The sequence below is a fragment of the Rhinopithecus roxellana genome, chromosome 19 (assembly GCF_007565055.1).
Source record: "Rhinopithecus roxellana isolate Shanxi Qingling chromosome 19, ASM756505v1, whole genome shotgun sequence".
NCBI lineage: Eukaryota > Metazoa > Chordata > Mammalia > Primates > Cercopithecidae > Rhinopithecus > Rhinopithecus roxellana.
The window spans coordinates 56,997,058-57,014,229 of record NC_044567.1 but is presented as its reverse complement, the minus strand read 5'-3'; the positions used below and the strand labels follow the sequence as shown (position 1 = coordinate 57,014,229).

The window sequence follows — 17,172 nt, the reverse complement described above, 5'->3', positions numbered from 1 at the left end:
TTTCTGATATCCGGAAGAGGAGACCATGGTATTACTCCGCAAATGGCAGCAGGTGAACACCAACACGGTGATATCTGTGGGGCACTCCCTGTGATATGGGGACTAATAGTCAACACCTCTACCCATGGCTATTGGGACCCTAACACCGAGGGGTGAGGCAACCCCCACAATCCGACCTCCCGCAGGCAACACAAACACCCCCCGGCGGCTGGGGGGTCAAACACTAACGGTAACCACGAACACGAACCCGAACCAGAACATGAACACTATTCCCTAACCCTAACCCTAACCTTAACCCTAAACCTAACCCCTAACCCTAGCCCTAGCTCTTGCCCTAGCCCTAATCCTAACCTTAACCCTATCCTAACCCTGACCCTAACGATAACCCTACTCTACCCTAACCCTAACTCTAACCCTAAACCTAACTCTTAACCCTAACCATAACCCTAAACTAACCCTAACCCTAACCCCAAACCCTAATCCTAACCCCTAACCCTAACCCTAACTGAACTCTAACCCTAACCCGAACCTGAACCCTCACCCGAAACCCTAACCCTAACCCTAACCGAACCCTCTAACCCTAACCGCTAACCCCCAACCCTAAAGCCTAACCCTGAACCCAAACGCTGATACCCAACCCTAAAGCCTAATGCTGACCACAGACCCTGACCCTTAGCCCTAACCTTTACCTGAACTGCTAACCCCCAACCCTGAACCCTAGCCTTCACCCTCAATCCTAACCCAGACCCTAACTGCTAACACCTAACCCGAACCCCTTTCTACTAAAAATACAAAAAATTACCGGGCGTGGGGGAAGGCACCTGTAGTCCCTGCTGTTCAGGACGTTGAGGCAGGAAGATTGTTTGCACTTGGGAGTCAGAGGTTGCGGTGAGCCGACATTGCACGTTTGCACTCCAGCCTTAGCGACAGAGTGAGACTCCGAGACTCCGTCTAAAAAAAACAGCAAGCAGCATGTTTGTCCACACCGCCTCGTCTTGTCCTTTCGGCATTTAAACGGATACAAAAACCTTACATGCTCTAATTGTTATTACCTTTCTTCTGCTAGGTTTGGCTTTAGTGCACTGTAATGTTTAGAATTCCTTATATGGAAAATTACGTTTCTGACTTAATATCTGTATTCTTTCTTGAGGTAGACGTTTATGATTATAAATGTCCTGAACACTCATACATTATGGTGTGTTATATATTCATTTTTGCTTTTCACCACTTATTTTCTAACTTTGTAATATTTTTCCTTGAGTCACATTTAAGAATGTATTATTTGTCGGGCCGGGCGTGGTGGCTCAAGCCTGTAATCCCAGCACTTTGGGAGGCCGAGACGGGCGGATCACGAGGTCAGGAGATCGAGACCATCCTGGCTAACCCGGTGAAACCCCGTCTCTACTAAAAAAAAATACAAAAAACTAGCTGGGCGTGGTGGCGGGCACCTGTAGTCCCAGCTACTCGGGAGGCTGAGGCAGGAGAATGGCGTGAACCCAGGAGGCGGAGCTTGCAGTGAGCCGAGATGGTGCCTCTCACTCCAGCCCGGGCGACAGAGCAAGACTCCGTCTCAAAAAAAAAAAAAAAAAAAAAAAAAAAAAAGTATTATTTGTCACATATGATCTTTGCAGCTTTGCTTCTTTTGTTGATTTCTACTTTCATTCCATTATGATAAAAAATATATATCTGGAAATATTTCAATCTTTTAAAATGTATTAGGACTTATTTTATAGCCTAACATATGGATAACATAATATCCTGGAGAATATTCAACGTGCCATTCAGAAGAATGTGTATTCTGCTGTTCTGTGTGTGTCTGTGAGGTCTATTTGGTATACAGTGCTGACCAAGTTCTCTATTTCCTTACTGATCTTTTGTTGTGTTGTCATATTGATTACTGAAAGTAGAGTACGGAAGTCTTCAACAATTATTGTTTAACCGTGTATATATCTCCCGTCACTGCTGTCCATTTTTGCTGCATATATTTTGGGGCTCTGTTGTTAGTTATGTATAGTTTTACTATAGTTATATCTTCTTGCAAAATAGAACTTTTTAATATCATGAACTTTTAAAAATTTAAAGTCTATTTTGCATGCCAATAAATAGTCACCTTAGTTCTCATTTGATTAACATTTTCATGGAATAACTTTTTCCATAATTACACTTTTAGCCTCCTTATGACCTTATAGCTAAAGTGAGGCTTTTCAGGTAGCACATATTTATAGATGGATGTGGTCTCTTTAATCTGAGCGCCCAATCTCTGCTACTGAGTTTAATCCATTTGCATTTAATGTGATTATTGACAAAGAAAAATTTACTTTTGTCATTTAACTATTTTTTCTTATATGTCCTAAAAGCTTTATGCTACTTAATTCCCCCATTACTCCCTTTTAGGCTAACTTGTTCTAGTGTAACATTTTGATATCCTTCTTTCTTTTGCTGTATATTTTTTTACATAAATTGTAACCTTGGGCATTGCAATTAACATTTGAAACTGATAAGTCTAATTTGAATAATGCCAACTTTGTTTCCGCAGCACATAAAACTGTGCTCCTACACATCTCTGTCCCTCCCCCTTTATGTTATTATTGTCACAGATTGCATCTTAACTCATTATATGCTCAGTAACATAGATTTATTATTATTGTTTTATGCATATTAGATATTAGAAAAAGAGAGAAGTTATAAGCCAAACCCCAAATGTAATAATTCTGGCTTTTATATTTACCTATAAAGTTACCTCTACTATTGTTATTTTTTTAACTACAGCTTCAACTTACTATCTAATGTCCTTTAATTTCAGCTCGAAGGAGCCCCTTTAGCAGTGCTTGACAAGCAGGCCTACTGGTAATGAACTCCCTCAGCTTTTGTTTATCTGGAAATTTCTTAATTTCTCCTTCATTCTTGAAAGGTAGTTTTGCAAAATATAGAATTCACGGTTGACCATTTGTTTTTCTTTTCCTTTGAGGACTTTAAATATGTCATCACACTGCCTTCTGACCTCCACAGTTTCTGAGGAGAAACCAGCTGTTACTCTTACTGATGCGTTGCTTCTCTCTTGCTGCTTTCAAAATTCTCACTTTGTCATTGTGTTTCAATGATTGACTATAATGTTCGTCCTTTGAGTGCATCCTTCTTCAAGGTCACTGACCCTCATGTATTTCCTCAGATTTGGGTGTTTTCAGTCATTTAAAAAATAATTTCTCGTAAATAAAAACTTTTCTTTCCTGAATTTTTCAAAGCTTTATGCAATTTTTTTCAGCATTTTTTTTTTTTTTTTTTTTTTTTTTACTTTAAGCTCTGGGATACATGTGCAGAACGTGCAGGTTTGTTACATACGTATACATGTGCCATGGTGGTTTGCTGCACCCATCACCCTGTCATCTAGATTTTAAATTCCACATGCATTAGTTATGTGTCCTAATGCTCTCGTTCCCCTTGCCCCCAACCCCTCAACAGGACCCGGTGTGTGATGTTCCCTTCCCTGTGTCCATGTGTTCTCATTGCTCAATTCCCACTTATGAGTGGGAACATGTGGTGTTTGGTTTTCTGTTCCTGTGCCAGTTTGCTGAGAATGATGGTTTCCAGCTTCATCCATGTCCCTGCAAAGGACATGAACCCATTCTTTTTTATGGCTGCATATTATTCCATGGTGTATATGTGCCACATTTTCTTTATCCAGTCTATCATTAATGGGCATTTGGTTTGGTTCCAAATCTTTGCAATTGTAAATAGTGCTGCAATAAACATACGTGTGCATGTGTCTTCATAGTACAATGACTTATAATCTTTTGGGTATATGCCCAGTAATGGGGTTGCTGGGTCAAACGCTACACTGACTTCCATAATGATTGAACTAATTTATATTCCCACCAACAGTGTGGAAGCATTCCCATTTCTCCACAGCCTCACCAGCATCTGTTGTTTCCTGGCTTTTTAATAATCACCATCCTAACTGGTGTGAGATGGTATCTCATTGTGGTTTTGATTTGCATTTTTCTAGTCACCAGAGACGAGCTTTTTTTCATGTGTCTGTTGGTCGCATAAATGTTTTCTTTTGAGAAGTGTCTGTTCATATCCTTTGCCCCCTTTTTGATGCGATATGCCCCCTTTTTGATGGGGTTGTTTTTCTCGTAAATTTAGGTTCCTTGTAGATTCTGGATATTAGACCTTTGTCAGATAGGTAGCTTGCAAAAATTTTCTCCCATTTTGTAAGTTGCCTGTTCACGCTGATGATAGTTTATTTTGCTGTGCTGAAGCTCTTTAGTTTGATTAGATCACATTTGTCAATTTTGGCTTTTGTTGCAATTCTTTTGGTGTTGTAGTCATGAAGTCTTTGCCCATGCCTATGTCCTGAATGGTATTGCCTAGGTTTTCTTCTAGGGTTTTTATGGTTTTGGGTTTTACATTTAAGTCTTTAATCCATCTTGAATTAATTTTTGCATAAGGTGTGAGAAAGGGGTCTAGTTTCTGCTTTCTGAATATAGCTAGCCAGTTTCACCAGCACCATTTATTAAAGAGGGAACCCTTTCTCCATTGCTTGTTTTTGTCAGGTTTGTCAAAGATCAGATGGTTGTAGATGTATGGTGTTATTTCTGAGATCTCTGTTCTGTTCCATTAATCTAGATATCTGTTTTGGTATCAGTACCATGCTGTTTTGGTTACTGTAGCCTTGTAGTATAGTTTGAAGTCAGGTAGTGTGATGCCTCCAGCTTTGTTCTTTTAGCCTAGGGTAGTCTTGCCTACATGGGCTCTTTTTTGGTTCTATATGAAATTTAAAGTTGCTTTTTCTAATTCTGTGAAGAAAGTCACTGGAAGCTTGATGGGAATATCATTAAATCTATAAATTGCTCTGGGCAATATGGCCATTTTCACGATATTGATTCTTCCTATCCATGAGCATGAAATGGTTTTCCATTGTTTTGTGTCCTCTCTTATTTCCTTGAACAGTAGTTTGTAGTTCTCCTTGAAGAGGTCCTTCACATCCCTTGTAAGTTGTATTCCTAGGTATTTTATTCCCTTTGTAGCAATTGTGAATCGGAGCTCACTCATAACTTGGCTCTTGGTTTGTCTATTGATGTATATGAATGGTTATGAGTTTTGCACAGTGATTTTGTATCCTGAGACTTTGCTGAAATTGCTTATCAGCTTAAGGAGTTTTTAGGCTGAGACAATGGGGTTTTCTAAATATACAATCACGTCATCTGCAAACAGAGATAATTTGACTTCCTCTCTTCCTATAGGAATATGCTTTATTTCTTTCTCTGATTGCCCTGGCCAGAACTTCCAATACTATGTTGAATAGGAGTCTTGTGCCAGTTTTCAAAGGGAATGCTTCCAGCTTTTGTCCATTCAGTATGATACTGGCTGTAGGTTTGTCATAAATAGCTCTTATTATTTTGAGATATGTTCATCAATACCTAGTTTATTGAGAGTTTTTAGGATGAAGGGATGTTGAATAATATTGAGTAATTGAACACCAACATGGCTTCACCTCACTCCAACAGTGAAATTGCTCATATGAAGGTCACCAGTAAGCTCAAAAGGCCTCATCTGCCTTCATTATTTGACCTCTCAGCAACTTTTAAAGTATCAGATCATGCTCTAAGATCAAGACATTTTCCTTTCTCACTTCTTGATAACACCACATAAAACTAGTTTTCCTCCTTTTCACAAGCCAACTTTTTGGGTTTGTTTTTTTGTTTGAGACAGGGTCTCACCCTGTCACCCGGGTAATACATCCGAAATGATAGACTTGGATAGGAATAGTAATTGAAAGTCCAAGACTTCAGATCTGTCAGGAGATAATTTTGGACTCAAGCCTGGGATAGGTCACTTGCTAGCTGGGAGCCTAGGCAAGATATTTTACTTTCTAATTCTCAGTTTCCTCATGAGTAAAATGTGGGCACTAGAGTTATCAGTTGGTAAGGATTAAATGAGCTGGTGTGGTAATAGCTTAGTCACACCACACTGTTCTCAGAATCTTTCATTCAGTTTAATGAATACGGGTCCTTATTGTGCAAGGGATTTAACAGTCAAAGATAAATTTATAGAATAAATAAATTTTCTAACTACAACTTCTCATCATCATATAGTTTTTAACCTCTATGAGGAATATGAGTTCAACATCTCTATAACTCCTAATATAAAATATTGAAGTGATATGATTTGATTCTGTTTCCCCACCCAAATCTCATATAGAATTTTAATCCCCACCCTAACCCTAACCCTAACAATCCTAACCCTATGCTATCCCTAACCTAACTGAAAATGTTAAGAGCCTAACAGTTGAGTGAATAAATGATGACTGATCCTAAAGCAATTAAGTAAATAATTCATTAGGGAATTATTAAAGAATTAAGAATTAATATTCCACAAATACTCACTGTGCTCAATGATGCTCCTTGGTGTTCCTAGGTTTTTCTTAACCACCCCCACTTAAGCTTTGCAACCACCCCATGGCAGGTCCTAGCACCATTCCCATTTTACAGGTGAGAGGTTTGTGAACCTGCCTAGGGTCACACACCTGGGCAGTGTCAGGCCTGAATATGAGCAGGCACAGGTGGTGTCAGGAGAGACGCTGATGTCATAACAGTACAAGGAAAAGGAGGAGCTGAAGTGAGCAAGGCGTGATGGCCAGACATGCCATGGGCTGACCCTACGTGAACTCTGCCCCAGAGCGGGCCAGGCTACCCTTTTCCTGTCCTTACATCGAGTTCTCACTTCATCATAGGAAGAGCACGGAGCGCAGGAAGAGTCCAAACAGCACTGGTACGGACTAGGAACTAGAGACTTTGGCTATCACTGACTCAGTGAAAAGCAATCAGACAAAATACTAGAAATAAACCACAGGGACAGCTGGCTTTGTCTTTAGGTGTCAGGCCTGCATGTGTTTCCTTCTAAGTCTGTCCCCTCATTCTCCAAAGCAGACATGAACTCTGGTGATGAGTCAGGCTGCAGGGGCACTGTAGGGTCACAGAAAGCCCCCGACCCCGGTCCCCGATGTGGGCTCCTTGCTGGTGGCTTCCCCCTCCCTGGGGTCTGACCTCGTCCCCATGTCGGGGTCCTGGCACCCCCACACCCACGCCACGCTCCAGTCTCATCTGAGGAGAGAGGAACTGATCACGTGAGATGGTCCCACGGCCATGGGATGACAGTACCTGGCCGCCAGTGGCTTTGAAACTGTCTCAGCTCCAGGGGAGTCCGGGGCTGAGGCCAGCAGCTCCCACGGTCCTTGGATTGTCTCTTGGGATTGTGGAGGCCCCTTTTCCTCAGGTCCCTCTGCAAGTGATGAGATGGGAGGGGAGGCTTAGTGAGGCTCCGGGTCCCAGCCTCCTTCCCAGCAGGCAAGAGCAGCCCTGCTGGCTGGAAAAGGCTGTTGCCACGGGGCCATCCCAGTATGCTTTCTTTCTTGGCATGTCTTTGGTCTGAACCAACAATCCATTACTATCAACCAAGACACCCCAAAACCTGGTGCTTGGTTCACCTCTCAAATATACTCACTGAACCCTCCTCTGGCCACACGATGCCCTCGTCTCCAGCTCAGCTCCTGGCCCTACCACACAGTGACTTCGAAATGCAAATGGGCAGCCACAGCTCCGCCTTCCAGCCGCGCTGGAGGTTTTGCTGTTTGGAGGCAGGAGGACTTGTCCTTCAGATAAGCCTGACAGCTAAGCTGGTGTGCAACTGGTCTGCCAATCGCTGGTGGTGCCAAAAGTCCCTTTCCCGGGGCATGAAGCCAGCCCAGCTTCCATTCCTTGAGCACAGGTGTGCGCGGAGGCGGCTGACAGCTCATTCCACCGAGAGAGGGACGGACCCCAGCCGAGCCTCTGAGCCGACAGCAGCGACGGCACCCGGCGCACGGCGCCCTGGATGAAGGAACGAGTCCGGAGCAAAAGCTCGGAGAGACAGAGAGCGCTCGGCGTGGGCGGCACCCGCAGCCGCTGCCTCCCCAGGCTGCCCCCCTCCCGGGCCCGCGCGGTGCCGGCGGGGCCATTTGCGCAGCCGCACACACTTCCCGCCGGGCGGGCCCCCGCTCCACCCGGACAAAGCGGCCGCGCCCCCCCGAGTCCCTGCAGGGTCCGGGCCTGCGGAACCGCGCGGCCTTTGCCCCACAAAACCACTGCGCGGCGGAAGAGCTCTTCTGCCCGCGTCTCAAGGAAACGAGCCTCACACCCGAGCCAGTGTTTCCATTTCCCCGAGAGACCCCGGGCTCCCTCCTCCAAGGACAGGAACGCACCGCACTGGCAGAGCTCGCGGATTGGCTGGGGGAGAGAAGTGGGCGGAGTGAGCACCAGCAGATCCTGTCATTAGATAAGAAAGAGAAGTGGGCAGGGTGGGCACTGGGTAGAGCCTGCTGGGTGGATAGGAGCGAGAAGCAGGCGGAGCTGGCACTGAGATCCTGCAATGGGACAGGATGAAGTAGGTGGGGCGAGCACTGAGGAGACCCTGCCAACTGGACAAGAGCGAGAAGTGGGCGGAGTGAGCATTGGTAGAGCCTGCTGATTGGGCAAGAGAAGGAGTGGTAGGAGCAAGGACTGCGGAGAAGGCTGCTATTGGATGTTAGGGAGAAGAGGGCGGAACAAGAAGGTGGAGAGCTCTGCCGATTGGACAGGCGAGATAAGTAGGAGGAGAGAGCAACGAATGGAGCCAGCCGTGAAAAGAGCCCTGACAACTGAACAGGGGAGTGCAGTGGAACCAGAATTAGGGTTACGGTCACGGTGACAACCAGAAAGGAAATTACAGCAGGGATGCCCACGCACCAACGTAACACTACGACCCGAGTCCTAACCCACCCTAACCCAGCCAAAACCAAACTCCAAACCCTCACTAAATGCGAAACGCTGACCCGGACCTAGACCTGGACCTAGTGCGAAACCAAGCCTGAACCCTAACCCCTAACCCCTAAACCTGATCCTAGACCCTAACCCTGACCCTGACCCTGACCCTGACCCTGAGGGGAGACATAGAGGAAAGAGATTGAGAGGTTTGCACATTCAGTGACATACATTTTCTTCGTTAGTCAATGTTAGAAAGCAAAGGCTTGTATCTCTTGAGAAGTTTCTATCTGACCTAAAGAATGATGTACAATCAACTGTATTTAATAAACTGTGTTAGCAAGGTTTTTTCCCCCTCAAAACCTACACAATACGTGTCTTTTTTTTTTTTTTTTTTTTTTTTTTTTTTTTTTTTTTGAGACAGAGTCTCGCTCTGTCGCCCAGGCTGGAGTGCAGTGGCGGGATCTCAGCTCACTGCAAGCTCCACCTCCCGGGTTCCCGCTATTCTCCTGCCTCAGCCTCCCAAGTAGCTGGGACTACAGGCACCCGCCACCTCGCCCGGCTAGTTTTTTTGTATTTTTAGTAGAGACGGGGTTTCACCATGTTAGCCAGGATGGTCTCGATCTCCTGACCTCGTGATCCGCCCGTCTCGGCCTCCCAAAGTGCTGGGATTACAGGCTTGAGCCACCGCGCCTGGCCCACAATACGTGTCTTAAAGTACCTTCCAACATTTAACTCCCTTGGAGACTCAGACAGGGGCTGGCGTTTGAGTCAATACTCCACAGCTGTTTGGTGGATGACTGGACAACAGCATGGCCAACAGGTCCTGGTGCAAAAAGTCTCGGGTGGTCTCAGTTTGAATCCTGCTTCTGCCATCGACCAGCCGTGTGATTCTGTACAAGTATTTTAACCTCTCTGGTCCGCAGTTTCCCCATCTGTAACTTGAGGGCCTACCTCAAACGGGTTCCTGGTGAAGAGTAACAAGACTATATCCGGAGTAGTTGTCAGTTGCTTTTCCTCCCTCTTTCCCCCTCCCCTCCAACCCTTACAAATCTTTTTTTTTTTTCCCCCCCCCACAGGGTCTCCCTCTGTTGCCCAGGCTGGAGTGCAGTGGCATGATCTTGGCTCACTGCAACCCCCACTTCCCAGGCTCAAGCAATCTTCCTCCTCCTACCTCAGCCTCCCGAATAGCTGGAGCTACAGGTGTGTGCCACTACGCCAGGCTAATTGTCATTTTGTGTGTGTGTGTGTGTGGAGACGGGGTTTCTCCATGTTGACCAGGCTGGTCTCAAACTCCTGGCCTCAAGCAATCCTCCCACCTCGACCTCCAAAAACTTACAGGCGTGAGCCACCGCCCCCACCCCGTTCAAATCTATTAAAAGGTGAGCGTCTCGCCAAGGCAATGAGATCGCAGTATGATGTTTCCATTTACTTTGGATTATATGTCATTATAAATATTAACAAATGAGACTTAAAAAGGACACCTTCGGGTAGGTCAGACCAAAGTACAAAACTTGTGTGTGGGGCTGCAGTTTGAGGGCAGTGTCTGCAGCCGTCACATGGTAGCAAAACGGTGTTAAGCAGTGCACGAGAGTCTGCGTCGACGACAGCCACAGTCCATGCATCGGGAGGTTCGCTCGGTTTGCGAAGAACGGGCAGGGCATGCACGGCCTGCGCTCGGCGGGCGGACGGGCCGGGGCGCAGTTCCCCAGGTTCGCCACTAGAGGTCAGGAGGTGACCGCTTCGGGGCTGGAAGACGGGCCCGTCGGGGATTGGCTAGTGCCGGCGGAGGGCAGGGCGGGGGGCGGGACGGGGCCGGATGCGGTGCCTGGTTGCTGACATCTGGAATGACTTTTTTGGCATCAGATTTCCTGTCTTTGTGGGGCTGACGGACCCGAGTAAAGATGCCCGGGGTCAAAGGCAGAGCCGCTTCTGCAGCTTCTTAAAGCGTTTTTTTGTTTTTTCTCTGAGACGGAGTCTTGCTCTGTCGCCCAGGCTGGAGTGCAGTGATGTGATCTTGTCTCGCTGAAACCTCCACCTCCCGGGTTCAAGCGATTCTCGTGCCTCAGCCTCCCTGAGTAGCTGGGACTACAGGCATGCGCCACCACGCCCGGCTAATTTTTGTACTTTTAGTAGAGACGGGGTTTCGCCATGTTGGCCAGGCAGGTTTCGAACTCCCGACCTCAGGTGATCCTCCCGCCTCGGCCTCCCAAAGTGCTGGGATTACAGACGTGAGCCATCCCGCCCAGCCTCAAAGCGCTTTAACAGAAAGACAATCTGCACGGGATCTAGAAGGGTGCTGGGATCCTGGGGAAGGAAGGTTTCTGAACTTCCTGGGGGGGGGTCCTGCCCAAGTGCCCGTGCTGCCCCCGGGATGGCCAGTGATCCCGCCTCCCAGCCTGACTGTCCCCATCTTTCAGGCCCAGCCCCATTTGTGCAGCCTGGGCAGTAGAGGGCCCCGGACTGGGGGGCTGGAGTTCTGCGTTCTTGTCCCAGCTGTGCCCCTGCAGGCCCCTTCCGCCCATAGGCCCCAAGTTCCCTATGTGCCTATAAGGAAGTCATGCTAGGTGGAGGGTGCAGCCTCTTCTAGCTTTGCCATTCACTTCTGTGTCTTCAGAGAGGCTGTCAAGTCTCCTCTCTGAATGAGACCCACAAAAAAAAGCAAAGCTAAGAAGATGCCCAGAACTTAAGTAGACACCAGAACTTTTAGAAATAGACCACGTCTTACCTTAGGCCCCCAGAGGATGCCCACTCTGTGTGGAGAAAAGAGGGGCCCTTGCCTCAGCCCCCAGAGGCTAGGGTGGGGTGGCTGAATTTTGGGGCCGGGTTAGGCGCCTCTGGGGAAGCCTGAAGTAGCAGAGATGGTTTCAAAGCCAGTGGACGAGGGGGCAGGACAGTGGCAAGACCCCAGGTCTCCATCATGCACCGAGCTTACTGAGCCTACACCTGGGGTCTCTGCTGAGTCTCTGACAGACCAGGAGGGAAGGGACTGGGGGTACCGACCCCCAGAGAGAGAAAGTGGCAGTCATAAGACCTGGGTTTGAGTCCTGGCTCACCCCTTCCTGGCTGTGTGGCCTTGGCAAACTACTCAGACTCTGGGAACATGTTTCACCTGCAAGATGGGGATGAGAATCAAACCCACCTTGCAGGGCTGTGAAGACGCGTCCAGACAAGTGCATGCGAAAGCCTTCACACACAAAATCCTTCCTAAAGGTGGGGAGACAAGGCTCCATGAGCAGCAGGTGGCCAGGGACCGTGTGGGGGCTGGGGTCCTGTTTTCCCCGCAACCTGGGTAAGGCATGATGGGCACTTGGTGGGATTCAAATCATGACTCTGCACCTCAGGTGGTGGTGTGCTTTGTGTCTGCAGTGCAAGTCCCCACCATCGTGCCTGTCAGTCCCTCTACCGGTGCTGAAGGGGTGGGCAGCAGGCGGGTGAGCCCCAGGCTGGCAGCTAGCAGGACCTCTCTCATGTGAGCTCAGCACAGCAATTCCCCTGAAGTGTGGGGTCCAGCACTCTGGGCTGGGGGCTGTGGATCCTGGTTCCAGCTCTGTGGGGGCTGGAAGGCCCTGAGCAGGTCACCTAACTCTCTGGGCCTCTGTTTCCATCACACACTGATGGGCTGAGAAAAAGGACTCTGGCTGTGCAACGCCTTGGCTCTGCATTTGTTCACCCGGTGTTCCTGGGGGCCCCTTGGTAGGCAGGGAAAGTTTGTGGGCTTCAGGCATGGGCCCCAAGACTAAGATACTCTCAAGCCTCCTGGAGAGCCTAACTCAGGGAAGCAGACAGGCCCACCAGGCAGGGCAATTCCTGCTCAGCTCCTGGAGGGTGGAGCCAGCCCCACAGGCCTCCCCAGAGACAAGGCCCTGGCCTGCCACTGATTACTCCCAGAAGGGACATGTGTGGTGGTGGTAGGACCAAGACGCCATGAGCAAGCACCTGGAGGCCCCCAGTCCTCAGTGTGAGCCAGGAAGTGGAGGGGAAGGGAAAGGGCAGAGTGAGAACCTATAGGAATGCTTGCTTTTTTTCCAAGCACAAGGGACCCTTTTCCCCACTGCAGTTGATCTGATGCTTACGCCGGGAAGGAGGAGGGGCGGGCTCCGTCCTCGAGGTCCCTCAGGAGTAGAAAGAGATCAAAGTGGGATACTTGGGTCTGAGGTCTGAACTTGGCCCTGCACCAGCACCAGTTTCTCCTGGTGCTTCCATCACTTCCCCCACCTCCTGCCTCGAGCCTCACACCTTCCTAACAAACCCTGCCTCAGAGAGGAGACCCTGGGTCCACAGTTCCCCAGCCCCATAGGCCTTCTCTCTCCTCCAGGCCTTTTTAGACCATTCCCACTGCCTGGGTCACTTTTCCCCTTTGCTGCCTAGAACTCCCCACTCACCCTCCAAGGCCTTACAGAAGCACTGCTTCCTCCAGGAAGCCTTCCCTGACCTCCCAGCAGTCAGCAGAGCCCATGGTATTTGCAGACTGGCCAGGCTGGTCTCGGTATTTTTCACCCCAGTTGGAGTGGTTTGTTCCCAGCTCCCTGACCAGACGGCAACTCCCTGAGGGCAGGCCCTGCGTCTCACTCACCCGCAGGGCTTGTGGAATCACTGAGTGAAGCATGTGCCAATTTACCCTCATCAGGAGCCTCCGGGAACTCTGCAGACTTTCGGCCGGCAGGCCCGCTTCTTCCATCGGCCCAGCAGCGATGGAGATGAGGGATGCGGTCAGCCTTTCTTGGGCTGGAGCAGTCTGTCTTCAAGGTCCCGTCCTCCCCGTCTGCCTGCTCACCACCTCCCTCCTCTGTTCCCACTGTCCCCCAGGGTGCCCCCACACTCCTGCCCTCTCAGCCTGGGCTGGCCTCCAGCAGGTCTTTCCTCCCAGATGGGCCTGTCCCCTTCCCCTGGGCAGGTGCTGAGGTCTCCTTCCACCACCGGCCTCTTGGGCCCCAGAGGGCTGAGAGCACCCCCAGCTCCCTGCCCTCCCCGTCCCAGAGTGGCTGAGCCCTCCACGTCCTCCAAGCGGGGACTGCAGTGGCTCTGGGTCCAAGCAGGGGTTCTGGATCTCCCCCAGTGTGGGGGCCACAGGCCTTGGTGGCTGCTGGGGAAGGCTGGGCCGGCCGTGCTGGGCGCAGGTGGCGGTGGGGGTGGCAGTGGCAGGCGGCCGTCAGTCGCTGAGCACGGCCCCCGGGAGCTCGCTGGTGAGTGTGTGCCAGCGCTCAATGCGCTTGTCCTTGTTCTTCAGGCAGTCAAACCAGTGCTTCAGGCGCTCCCCCTTGGCGTTGATGCCCAGAACCACGCCACCTGCGGGAGGACAGGAGGGGCAGCCGCGGCACAGGGACTCCTGACTCCCAGGCGTGGGACCCGTGCCCCCTCCCAGGTTCTGTGCTCGAAGGCCAGCCTCTCCCACTGCCCACTGGGTTCCGAGCATGGACAGGACCTGCCCTCCATGCCACACTCCAGCCCCGTCAGGGCCCAGCCATCCTGTCCCTCTTCCACCAGGGCAGGGATAGGGGCAGGGTGCAGAGGCAGTGTCAGGGGTCAAGGAATGGGGCCCGAAGAGGGGAGAAAGGGCCGGGCAGCCCCACTGTGCACAGCCACCAGGCCCACCAGGAATCTGGGGCCTCTAGGGTTCAGAGTCCAGCCCGAGGCACTGCCCATCGTCGTCTCTGGTCTGTGCTCCACCACAGAGTGCTGTGTGACCCTCCCAGAACTCCTTCCCTCTCTGGGCCTGTGTCTTCCTGGGGCACAACGGTCAGGCTGGAGGTCTGAGGCCCCTCAGGTCTGGGGGCAGGTGGTTCGTGGCTCCAGCTTTCCCCAGGGACCAGGAAGGAAGGGCTGTGGCCTGATCCAGGACAGGCACACAGCGAGACGGTGCTCCCACTGTGCCCCCCTTACCAATAAAATCGTTGGATTTTCCAATGTCGTAATCCCAAACGGTGACCTCCAGGGACTTCTTGGCCAGGTCGCTATGCTTAATCTCGTAACAGAACTCCTGCTGGTCAGAAGGGAATGTTAGGGCCTGATGCCACGAGGCCTGGGCCTTGGCCGGTGGCCAGGAGGGGTATGAGGTGTAGGGAGAGACGGGGGACGGGGTGATCAGTGCTCAGGGTGGACGACGAGTGGATGCTCACATGTCTCGCCCACTTCCCCGAGCTCAGCTGGGGTTTTCAGGGCCCCCATCCCCTCGCCCACATGTTCCTTGTCCCTGAGCCTGCTCTCCCCATATCCCGGGAGCCTCCTTACTGCAGAGGCACTGCCTGTCCCACAGTCCCTGTCGTCCTGGGCCTCTCTCGGGCCTGGCTTTGCTGACCCCTCCCTTCTGTGGGTCCCTCTTTTCCACAGCTTCTGGGACCCTCCCTTCCATCCGGGGTTCCCCTCACTCCCTGGAAGCATCTTCTCGACCTCCCCTGCCTGCCTGCCTCTGGATCACTGGTGTGGCGTGGGCTCTACCCAAGGTCCCTCCGCTCTTCTTTCCTTCTTGTTCCTTGGGGGGAAACGCGTTCCAGCTGTACTCGCCACCTTGGGCTGAACACCTTCCTGGGGCCCCAGGGTGTCTCGAGTCCCCTTGTCCCACACAGAGCTTCTCCCCATCTTCCTCACCCCCTCTTTGCCCTGTGGCTTCCATGAGGAACCCAGGACACCCCTCAACACTTCCCTCTCCCCAGCCCCACATCCGACAAGTCCTGCCAAGAGCTTTCCAGGGGTCCCCCAGCTCCCCTGTGTCTGTGGCTCGGTGCGGCCCACCCCCACCATCTCTGACCACCCTCCCCATCCCACCATGACCTTTTGAAAACCCAGCCACAGCCCCACCGCCCTGGGGCAGAGGAGTGGCCTTCATGACGCTTCACCAGCCCCTCATACCTCGTTAAACTCCGGGTTCAGAGTTTTTTTCTTCACTGCTGTCTTATGTTTGGATTTCTTGTCCACATCTGGCCTCAGGTATCTGGAATTACATCCAAGGGACAGGCAGAGGATGGCGACATGCTACGGGGTATAGATCAACCCAGCAGGGATTTGAAGGGCTTTCTGTCCCTGGAGAGACTCCTGGACCCGTCTTTTGTCCTCATCACTGCATGTTCCCAACGCTACTTTGTGGCAAAGGCGAGACACTGTTTCCGAGAAGCAAGTGGTCCCTTAATCCACCGCACCTCTGTTCACACACACATTCCTGAAGTTAACCATGGTGGGGGGGGGGGGCCTCCATCCCCCTAGGGAAGGGATTTTTCCTCATTTCTGGAAGCCTCATTTTCATCAGGCTCACATTTCCCAGCAGAACAGAGCTTTTAGCAGAGTTGGTCACTTGTTCAAACTTTGTTTTTTTGAGACGGCTCACTGCAACCTCCACCTCCCGGATTCAAGCGATTCTCCTGCCTCAGCCTCTGGAGTAGCTGGGATTTCAGGTACCCGCCACCATGCGCAGCTAATTTTTGTATTTTTAGTAGAGACGGGGTTTCACCATGTTGGCCAGGATGGTCTTGATCTCTTGACCTTGTGATCCACCCACCTCAGCCTCCCAAAGTGCTGAGATTAGAGGCGTGAACCACCGTGCCCAGACTTTTTTTTTTTTTTTTTTTTGAGACGAAGTTTCGTTCTTGTCACCCAGGCTGGAGTGCAGTGGCGGGATCTCAGCTCACCGCAACCTCCACCTCCTGGGTTCAAGCGATTCTTCTGCCTCAGCCTCCCAAGTAGCTGGGATTACAAGCACCTGCCACCACGGCCGGCTAATTTTTTTATTTTTAGTAGAGACAGGATCTCACCATGTTGGCCAGGCTGGTCTCAAGCTCCTGACCTCAGGTGATCCACCTGCCTCAGCCTCCCAAAGTGCCGGGATTACAGGGATGAGCCACCGCGCCCAGCCTCAAGCTTCTTTTATAAAATAGCAGATTTCTTGAGATACAATTCACATACCATAAAATCAATCTTTCTGAAGTGTAAAACGCAGTAGCCTTTAGTAGACTTCCAGAGTTGTACAACCATCACGACTACCTCGTTGGAGCTTTGAGGAAGGACAAGACCTTTTGTGCAGTAACAGGGAGGCCACACAGATATTCTTCCCTCCACAGCCATTAAGGCCTTAGACTATGATGCAGAACAGCTGTCTTCCTCTGAGGCCCAGAGAGGTGGAGGGACTTGCCCAAGGTCACACAGCCGGCAAGCACAAGCGTGGTGCTTGGAAGCCAGGCTCAGGCTTCTTTCTGTATGACAGGGAGGTCATGTGCAGGCTGGAGAAGGGGACAAGAGGTCCTCAACTTCTTTGCAAAACTCCCCCTCTTCCCGCATGGATAATTGCATGACAACTGCCTTGACCCTGCTGAGTGTGCTCTGCGGTCTCACCCACTACCAACTCCTTGCGCTTGGCACTGGGGAGCTGAACAAACATCTGTCCAACGAATACCTGAATCCCTAG

At 50.6% G+C, this 17,172-nt stretch overlaps 1 protein-coding gene and 1 long non-coding RNA gene across 3 annotated transcripts in view; both read right to left on the bottom strand.

Moving 5' to 3' along the window:
- Positions 1-894: 894 nt before the first annotated feature.
- On the bottom strand, positions 895-8,374 carry LOC115894734. Of its 2 annotated transcripts, none has more exons than XR_004054879.1 (3): positions 8,240-8,374; positions 7,161-7,281; positions 895-951 (listed from the first exon to the last, which is right to left on the bottom strand). It is a non-coding gene; the product is annotated as an uncharacterized LOC115894734 (long non-coding RNA). The 2 variants fall into 2 exon arrangements; XR_004054880.1 differs by lacking the exon at positions 8,240-8,374 and adding an exon at positions 8,176-8,231.
- A 1,806-nt stretch (positions 8,375-10,180) lies between these two features.
- Positions 10,181-17,172, bottom strand: part of DOC2B (double C2 domain beta) — a 37,667-nt gene continuing 30,675 nt past the window's right edge. The window contains exons 7-9 of the mRNA XM_030922713.1: positions 15,627-15,708; positions 14,661-14,757; positions 10,181-14,066 (exon numbers count right to left, since the gene is read on the bottom strand). Of these exons, the coding sequence (XP_030778573.1) occupies positions 13,930-14,066; positions 14,661-14,757; positions 15,627-15,708 (316 nt within the window). The 3' untranslated portion in view covers positions 10,181-13,929. The remainder of the gene's footprint in view (positions 14,067-14,660; positions 14,758-15,626; positions 15,709-17,172) is intronic.